Source organism: Sparus aurata, chromosome 12 (assembly GCF_900880675.1).
Source record: "Sparus aurata chromosome 12, fSpaAur1.1, whole genome shotgun sequence".
Taxonomy (NCBI): Eukaryota; Metazoa; Chordata; class Actinopteri; order Spariformes; family Sparidae; genus Sparus; species Sparus aurata.
The window spans coordinates 1,904,181-1,914,029 of NC_044198.1; the positions used below are offsets into that span (position 1 = coordinate 1,904,181).

A 9,849-nucleotide genomic window follows, 5' to 3' on the forward strand; every position below is an offset into this window, starting at 1 on the left:
TGTTACTGTATAATGCCTCTTAAATCAACCTGCCCTGTTACATACAACTCTATTAATAAAGGTTTTATTCACCTACAACTTTTGTGTTGGTTGTCCCAGCTTAACCTTGGTAATGTTACTAGTGTTAACTACATTTACCATGAAGATAAAAGGTACATTTTTGTGTGATTTTTAAACATTTTGCTTGAAAAAAATAAAAATAAAATGTTTAGAGTCCTTGAGTCCTGCCACATATTAGACAATAGAGTATTGAAGATGAGTTCAGGAGTCTCCCGGTCTGGGGAACAAAGCTGCTCTGTAATCTGGTGGTACAGCAGCAGATACTTCTGAGGAAAGTAGGGTGAACAGACTGTGGCTGGGATGATGTCTATTGGTATCTTTCGGCCGTTTATATATATCTTATATACTTTAAGGATGTCACTGATGCTCTGTAGATGGTACCAGTGATGTTCTGGTGGTTTTAAACACCTGCCCTCTTCCTGTCTTGGGCTGTGATGAGAAGTCGACTAAAACCTTGCTCCAATATTAAGCCTTTATGGATAGAGAGCCTTTTCAGTCCTTTTTGAACCTTGGTGGCGATGTGTGACCAAAGTAAATTCATAGTGATGGTAATTCCATCCATAGGCGGCCTTACCTACGTTTCAACCGTTTCAATTTAAACGGGCCCCGGCAGCCGAGGGTATAGCTGCGCCGATCCCGTTGGTGCTCCGGTGCTCGAGCACCCACTGACAACGTAACTGAGAAGCTCGTGCGCAAGGTATCGGCTGCTGTCACCGCTGTGCCGGTACAGGAAAATACTGGCCTGCAGATGTTGAGCTACATCTACACCAACAACCTGCTGGACCTGTACCCAAACCTCAGCCAGTCCTTCCAGAAAAACACAGAGTTTTTTTGTGATTGTTGCGGGCAAAAATCCTTGATTATGCGGCACGTTTTCTTAAAAAATGCGATGGAATATGCAGGATATTTATGCAATTTTATGCGATGAAATTGCGGGAACTTGCAAAAATGCGGGAACTTGCAAAAATTGCTGTTTAATAATAAAAAGAGAAAAAAAAGTGATTCCCCCAACACCCTGTTCTCACTAGGCTACTACTATATTGTAAAGAGTCATTTCTTATTACTTCCTATGATAAGCAGCATACTACATCACAGAAAGCGCTGGGAATATTTAAGTTCTTTTATTTCAGACCTTAATAAATACATATGGCTCAAACTTACAAAACATTGATGAGTCAAACAAGTTCTGTAGCTTAACAAAAGGAATATGAACTTCTGTAAAAATGAATAATGAAAATCAAAAAAAAAAAAAAATGTGTCTCCTGTTTTACAGAGGTAGCTAAAACAGACATCTTCTGTTAAAATACACCAAGTGCAATCTCTTACTGTACCATACATTTACATACTACTAATATACTTACAACTGTAAGGTTTTTGAAACTAGTATGATTTTTTTGTTGGCAAATGAGAATGATTTGCGGGCTTTATCATCATAGACATAAAGAGTAGACGCCGCATGGGCTGCTGGGGCGCAAGAAATGCGGCCGCCATCTTGGACCGGTCATTCTACTCACAGTTGAGCAGCAGAAGCAACGAGATGCTAGAGCACTGTGCTGCATATTCCTGTTCTAATCGGCGGACGATCGAAAACAGGGCTCGAGGGATTACTTTCACAAGTAGGATTGAACATTACTGTCGGTTGTATTTCGTGAATCGAATATTACTGTACTGTATTTATGTCCACCAGGGGCGCTGCGAGGGATTTTGGGCCCCATGAAAAGAAACAGTACTGGGCCCCTGCATAGCCGGCCATAAGGCCATAAATTTGTTATGCTGTTTACATAAAACTGTGCATTTTAATGATATTTTTGACTATAATTTGTGTGAAAAGAACAACATGACAGTTCCTTAGTAGGGGAAGCACTGAACACTCAGAATACAATGGAATTTAGATTCATGTCTGCAAGTCTGCAACTTTAATGGTTAAAATATATATTATACATATATATATACATATACATGTATATATATGTGTATATGTATAAATAAAATAAAATCAGAGAATGTATATGTATATATATACATATACATCATATATATATATATATATGTATATATATATATATATATATATATATATATATATATATATATATATCAGCATTTTATGCAGCGAAATTGCGGCGTATTTGAAAAAAATGCGCCCCAGCATAAATATGCGGACTTTGGCTGATTATGCATTGAATTATGCGATCGCATAATCGCGTTTTTCTGGGACTGCTCAGCATCGCCCTCCGACTGATGTTGACAGTCCCCGTGACTGCAGCAAGCGGAGAGAGGAGTTTCTCTCGCTTGAAATTAATTGAAACACACCTGAGGTCAACAATGCTGCAGGAGCCGCTGTCAGCCCTCAAGATCACTCGACAGAGATGACATAATTAGAGCATTCTCAGCACTGAAAAACAGTAAGGGCGGATTTCTGTAAAGGACGAGTCTGTCTGTAGCCTGTCTGTTCTTTTCCTGCACGCTGTCCGTGGTGCTAAAATAATGCGGAGCACGTTGCGCTTACTAGGCTACTTTTGTTGTCAATTTTCAAGTTCATGATTGTTATAATTGTGGATTGTAATAAGATACCTGTTCGTGTCTTAAAATGCACATAAATATGAAAAATGCATTTGCATTTATTGAAAACCAACTTCAGTCCTCGTTCCCCCCCCCTGCTCATTCCTGGTTTCTTGCCCTATAGAGATTTTAACACTTGGTCACAATGTATCGTTTTAAGACCATGCACGTCCCTGGAAGGCATGATGAGTTTAGGCAACTGCATCCTTTCAGGTTTCAATGCATCAGAGACGCATGGGCGCAAACATATCGGTAATTAAATGTTTTATGGGATAGGGCCTCATATGTAGTATGTATAGTATCTTTTCTTGATAGATTTCTCGGATCTATCTGTCTGTCAGAAAACAATTCGCTGCCATGATTTGGTTGTTTATCGATTTTTTACTGACCAATGATCCAGTTAAATGGTGACTAGAAGAGGAGATGAAAGCCACCTTTGACTGTATCATGTGAAACCCTGAGACGATTCTTTCCCCTGGTGGACGCTGTACAAAGGGGCCAATGACATTCCAAAACATAGGTCACGTGACCCGAGCTTAGCCGCCATCATTGTTTGTGGCAGTGAAGCCTGCGTGGAGAGTGAGGAAAAGCACCAGCGGAGCTTCGTACTGTATCAGCCCCAGTTTCAGCCAGTGTTCCCGGGGAGCAGCCATGGTTCAGACGTGCTCAGCTTACGGCTGTAAGAACCGGTACCACAAAGACAAAGACATTTCCTTCCACAAGTAAGTCCGATGAAACTCTCTCTCTCTCTCTGTGTGTGTGTGTGTGTGTGTGTGTGAGTGTGAGAGAGAGAGTTAGCGTTAGCTTTCCAGACACGATGGATAAGTACTAACTTACAGTACCAGCTTGCGTTTATGAATCTGCACATTAAAGCTTCATTGTTCATCTTTAACAGAGCATGGATGGAAGAATTTGACATACGACTTTTGTTGCGATATTATATTTTGCTGGTGATATCGCAGAAACCTCACCAAGCACCATTTTACTCTGACAAGTTAACCTAACGTTACCGTAACTTAATTACTCTACTTTAGATTTTCATATGCCAAATTTACCATGTCACAATCCATGCTCGTAAAATCACTTAGTGGTACATTCTTCAACGTGTATGTCTCAACCAGGAATAGGAGAATAACAACTCGATTGATTCTGATTAGTTAGATGCTAGTTTGAAGTGTTCTTTGCTGGAACAGGGTGAACATGCAGAGACCCTGCAGGTGTGCCCATGAAGGACGAGTTGAACCACACTCATGTGTATGCTATCATAATATTAATCATTTTCAATTCAAGTGAATTTATTCAGTTTAATCTGGCAGTCTGCAGCCTGCTGATTTGTTTAGGTGACTGTCTCTATTTCCTGCCAATCCCAGCAAGTTAAACAAGGCCCTGAAATCCAGGTTACAGTTGATAGGTGAATCTGCTGTTAATGTCAAGTTTCATTGAACAGCTCTGTGTGCAGGACCAGATGTCATCTTGAGTATTTTCCAAGAAAGGGGTTCTGACAAGGACTAGGCTGTAGCTAACAATGTTGACATAAAGTTTACTTTCTAAATAACATGGATTAATTATTGATCATTAGACAAGGAACTGATTATGATGAAATAAATCCAGCCAAGGAACAAATCCGGAGGTGATCAGATCAGGGTTAATTTAGCTGTTTGTTATTTTGTTGTTTAACTATTGTTCTTCCCAGGTTTCCATTGGCACGTCCAGATATTTGTTGTAAATGGGTGGCGGCGATGAGGAGGAACAACTTTAAACCCACTAAGTACAGCAACATTTGCTCGCAGCACTTCACCAAAGACTGCTTTAAGAGTGAGTGCAACAACCGAGTGCTGAAGGAGAACGCTGTGCCGTCACTCTTCACCTTCAACCTCACCATCAAGGTGAAGCAGCACAGAACATGTTCATCCATACACAGTCCACACGCATTTGATCCAGACCAAGGAAAATACTAAACTTCTAAATTGTAATTCATGAGCCAGTGGCACCAGCTCTTCATAAGACCAAATTTAAAGTGAAACTCGCGCCAAAATGCAACTTGGGCTTTTTTTTGCGAATGTATATGAGTCAAACCTTCGTGTAAAAGCATAATTACGAAGAAAGAGGCACTTTTAAGATTTACCGTATTTTCGTTTTCGGGTCAAACTCATTTTCAATGGGAGTGCATGGGGCAAATTAGCAATAGCATAAAAATTGCTATTTTTAAAACGGTAAGAAGGCTTGACACAACATGAAACTTTGCTTGTAGTATCACCAGGGTCTCTACACATGAACACGAGCATTGAGAACATAGTTTGTGTACACAGAGTTTACTAAAAAAGGAAGTTTTTGCTTTAAAGCTCCCAAAATGTTTTGTGGACTATGAAATTTCCACATGGGGATGAGTGGATGATGAGGGAATTTTAACTTGATTTTAACTTGGATGAACTTTAAATAACAAATGAAAAATGCTTTGGACTTTGTCGTCACCTGCTATTGAACCTGACTGCAACTGGTTCTGATTCTAAAATGTACAGTGCAATACAGGACATTATAAACTAAGGCTAAGTTAATGCTAAAACATGTTATTGTTCATTAAATAGTAGATGTGATCAGCATGTAAAATGACAATGTTATACATCATACTGACTGATTTGCTACATATATTTTGTTTGTTTGCCAAGATCATAGGATAGTAACCTAGAGTAAAGTGCTGCTTGCTATAGTAGTTTCTATTGTGTCCTCCTTTTTTCCTCTTGTACATTATGCAATGTGGTTGGCCGTAATTTATTTATCTTGCTATCATACTTGATTGAATGTCCTTTGGCGGCTGCTGGACGATTGCTTTAAATATATATAAATTAATAATGTGGAAATTAAAAAGAACGAAGAAAAAATCTGAACAATTATACATTTGTCTAAATTAAAATTAATAAATAGAAATCTCCACTTGAATTCATGCTCTCACATAATGAAATCTTATGTCTAGAAGAAGTGTAGTTAACGTTGTGTAGTTAACGTTGCGTGTTTTTCCTTATTGTTGACTCTCATCTTATTTATGCTTTGTGATGCAATTTTTCTGGAAAAAAAATTCACTGCAAATATCAAATCTGATGGCATACAATCATCTTCCCATAACATTGTCTGAAATCACATGAAGACCATTTACATTCCCCCCCCCCCTCATCACAAAGTGACACACTTAGAAACTTTACTGTGAAATGGTTTGAGTTACAGATCAAAAACCAAGCTTGAGGACAGCTTAGTTTTTACGAGAATTATACTATACCATCCTCTGGCCTTTATTTCAAATTAAGAGCATACTGTTATCAAAGACTTACTGAGATGAACAAACTAATCCTTTGTGGATGAGTTTTAATCAGAAAATTAAAATTACGTCTCATTAACTTGATGTTATCTTGGGTCACCTCAGAAAGCAGCATCAGAACTCTTGTGTGTTTTGACAGTCAGAGTCCCTGGAGGATCCCTTCCCCTCAGAGATCCATTTCCCTCTCACTCTGCCTCTGACCTCTGACCTGGCAGTGGAGGAGGAGGAGCCAGGGAGGAGCCTTCCCAACACCTGGGGCAACATGGTGGCGGTCTCCTGCGACCACAACTACACAGCAGAGGACTCGGCCCGGCAGAAGAAGCGCATCGAGCAGCTGGAGGAGCAGGTGGGGAGTCTGAGGAAGAAGCTGAAGACAATGCAGCAGAAGTGTCGGCGGCAGGAGAGACAGCTGAAGAGGCTGAAGGCGACATGTGAGACATCGAGGACCGCTCGCAAGCTGCCGGCAGCATTTAGAGAGGGTTACGTGATTTTACCAAAACACATATGCCACACACTCAAAGGCATCAAGTAACAAGGAGGAGAGGGTGGTCAAAGTGAGCAACAGGTTCCTCCTCGTGTGTCAGCAGCCAGGTGGACTATAGCAGAGCTGCTGAGAAGGCGGTAAACCCCAAAGCTGAAAGCTTAAGGACCCACTTGTTCAGGAAAGTAAAAGCAGGACATGGAAAACTCAGTCTGACTTTTTGGATCCACCAACTCCTCACATAAAAAGGATTTTTTTCTGTTTGACCTGTAGTGGAATGACTTTGTGTCCACTCTCACTTTAAAAAACTAGGTCAACACTCTGGGTGTGGTTCTAATAGGAGGTCGGTCACCAATGGAGAAGCCACACAGAAGTACTGGGCCAGTTGATAAACTGTTACTTTTCCAGAAATAATTTAATCATTGTACTCCCCCTGTAATGACAAACTTAAGTTTTTATATTGATGTTTCTGTAAGGATTAAACAAAGATGTCCCAATCTGTTAATCAGTGAGCTCCAGACATGATAGTTTGTGTTGTGAGCTCTTGATGGAGCGAGGCTAGCTGTTTCCCTTGCTTCAGGCCTTTATGCTTAGCTGGGCCAGTGACATCCAGAGTCCAGCACTGTTTTGGAAAAGAACGGACATGACAGTGGGTCTCTTATTTCATTATAGGAAAGAAAGCAAAGGCTTTTCAAAGGCTCTGGTGTACGGTTTGGGTAAATAAGTGGCTCTATTAAGAAAAATATAAGTTTTACTTCTGTCCTGTTTATTTTTGTCGTAGAAGACATTTTTCAAAAAGGAAGAGGCTCAAAAGTATAAAAAGTTGTCTTTTGTTGCAAATGATACATTTGTATTTTGTTACTTATTTCATTTTTATTATTTCATGATACATGGTATGTTGTGTGTGTATGTACGTGTGTGTTCCTACTTGTGGAATCATTAAACAGCTGCTATTTACAATAAACTTGAATAATGCTGAATGCCATAACAGCTACTTTGTGTGGCATAGATCGTCACTTTCGTGGGCCTGGGTGGCAGAAATCGTGACCCACTATGAATTACCATTGGGAGCAGCAGCAGATCAAGTTAAAGAGAAAATCAATTTTCATTTTTGAAAATAGTACTAAACCAAAAACTTGCATTAATTGATTTTACCGATTTATCTCCCAGCCCTAGCTCATGGTAACCAGTGTGTGGCAACCGGGTGCTGCTGCTTCGGCGCTGCACTCTTTAGCATCAGCCGGGCTGCTAACTTTACTTGCTTTGTTATAGCAATCAAACACGCCGCACTCCTTTAGCTTCATACTATGCGCGCGCTCCAAGTGTTTGGTGATGTTGCTTACCCCGAATTTCCACGGATACTGTCGCTGCGTTACGGCTCCGATCCGGTTTTGCTCCTCCGTCCACAGTCCGCCGTACGCTGTACGCCGTCTGGTAAACCCCACCATTTGCGTTTTGAGACCGCAGTACGGTAGACAGCTGGTGTCGCGAGGCCGAGGAGTTTCTGCGATAATCACATAATCACACGCGACTGCAGTTATAGGTATGTGTCATAAAAACAACAACAGGAAGTGGTCCCGACCGAAGGATTAGTGGAAGAGCTTGTGTTTGTCTCTTATTTGAGATTTGTGTACTGGTGTCAACACGGACTGTTTTATTTTTGAAAAGTAACCAGATGTTATATTATTATTATTTCGGTACTTGACTTCCTGTCTGCTCGGTGCTAAATTCAGCTGAATTGCTGCGTCGTGCTATGGCATCTGCCAGATATAAAAGTCCAGGTTATCTGTTGCAGAGTATTTGTAATTGCATAGCTTCTGTTCTGTTGAAGCTTTATTATTACCTTATGGTAATAAAAAGAAGGTTGAATCTTTTGACATCTTGTAAAGTCTTTATTTTTTTACACAAAATTATATGTTGTAGTATCGATAAGTATCAGTACCGATAAGGAGTATCCGTATCAGTATCGGTATCAATAAAATCCTAACCATATACATCTCTACCCACAATGCACTACACTGTTTACCTTGTAATCATGCAAACCATAGATAAAGTGATTGCCACTGTCATACCCTTCTAGAGTTGTATTAAAGCTGTGCAGTTTTTTTGTGGTGTGCAATGAGACTTTAACTCATACTACTACTACTACTCATACTACAACTACTACTTCCTGGGTCATATTTCCTTCTCACCTTCTCACCAGTACTGAAGACAACATGCTTCCACAATTTCTAGCTGTGTATTGACAGTGACAATTTGGCAGGTTATCGGAAGGCCACCAGTTGGAATCCTGGCTCCCCCTAGTTGCATGTCGAAGTGTCCTTGAGCAAGATACTGAACTCCAAGTTGGCGCCTTGCATGGCAGCCTCCGTCATCAGTGTATGAGTGTGTGTGTGAATGGGTGAATGTGGCATGTATTGTACAGCGCTTTGAGCTGTCGTTAGACTGGAAAAGCGCTATAAAAATGCAGACCATTTAGATTCTCGTCCCTTTTGGATATAGTTAGGTAGTTATCAAACAGGGAACTACCAAGTGAAAATAGTTGTGATAGTTATACATTAATTGACATGGAAAATGCATTTCAATGTAGCCGGTTGAAATGGAGCTACTTCAACTACTGTGTACACAATCAGCCACAATACTCAGGCCATGCCCACATGTACCCAAAAGGAACTTTTTTTCCTGTTGGCATGGTTTCAAGAATATTTGCATCCAAACGGACCCATTGTAAACGATGCAACATGCTATAGTTCATATACCAGGCCTAAAGGTGGTGCTTGAAATTTACCATAATCTGTATTCCATGACATGCAGCATCCAAACCAAACACTGTTTCAGACTTAGCACAGCCCCTCATGGTAACATCACTCCCCAGCAGTTGTCCGATGAACGTGCAAAGAGCTTCACTGTATTTACCCTGGGCTACAAATTTCCCAATTCCAAGTCCAAACTAGATCCCATGGGACATGCAGGAACAACTATTATCCATGGAGGCCCTACCTCACAATGTACAGAACTCAGAGGATCTGTTGCCAACTCCTTGGTGCCAGAGACCACAGGAAACCCCCAGAGCTCCTGTGGCCATGCCTTGATGAGTGAGTGCCAAGTCCAATACAGGGTGAATCCTCCATGAATCAGACCTATTTTGGCACGTCCCAGTTACTTGTTCTGAGTCTTTGTGAGCAGAGACACTGAACACAATTGCCATACAGATGGTGAACTTTAAGATGATAAAGGCTATGACTATAACGAATACAAATTAATGGAAATGCAAGAGAAGACAAAAATGAATCAAGATTTTCTTTGTCTATGTCTGACTTATTTTATTTGGCCAGCAGGTGGTGGTACAGAGCTGTATGTAAGAAAGCAGTGCATTTGTCCAAGTCTTCTGTTTTATGTCTTGATTACTTATGACACAGGGCACATGAATGGAAAA

The 9,849-nt window shown here is 40.6% G+C and overlaps 1 protein-coding gene across 3 annotated transcripts; it reads left to right on the forward strand.

Moving 5' to 3' along the window:
• Positions 1-1,536: 1,536 nt before the first annotated feature.
• thap1 (THAP domain containing, apoptosis associated protein 1) lies at positions 1,537-7,407 on the forward strand. Of its 3 annotated transcripts, none has more exons than XM_030436816.1 (4): positions 1,537-1,676; positions 3,185-3,344; positions 4,316-4,508; positions 6,072-7,407. In XM_030436816.1, exons 1-4 carry the CDS (start codon positions 1,598-1,600, stop codon positions 6,462-6,464), a joined length of 825 nt encoding a protein of 274 aa, XP_030292676.1. In that variant the 5' UTR covers positions 1,537-1,597; the 3' UTR covers positions 6,465-7,407. The 3 variants fall into 3 exon arrangements, with proteins under 3 accessions (XP_030292676.1, XP_030292677.1, XP_030292678.1); XM_030436817.1 differs by having other exon boundaries at positions 1,591-1,676; positions 3,023-3,344; XM_030436818.1 differs by lacking the exon at positions 1,537-1,676 and adding an exon at positions 2,283-2,465 and having other exon boundaries at positions 3,023-3,344.
• The last annotated feature ends 2,442 nt before the right edge of the window (positions 7,408-9,849 follow it).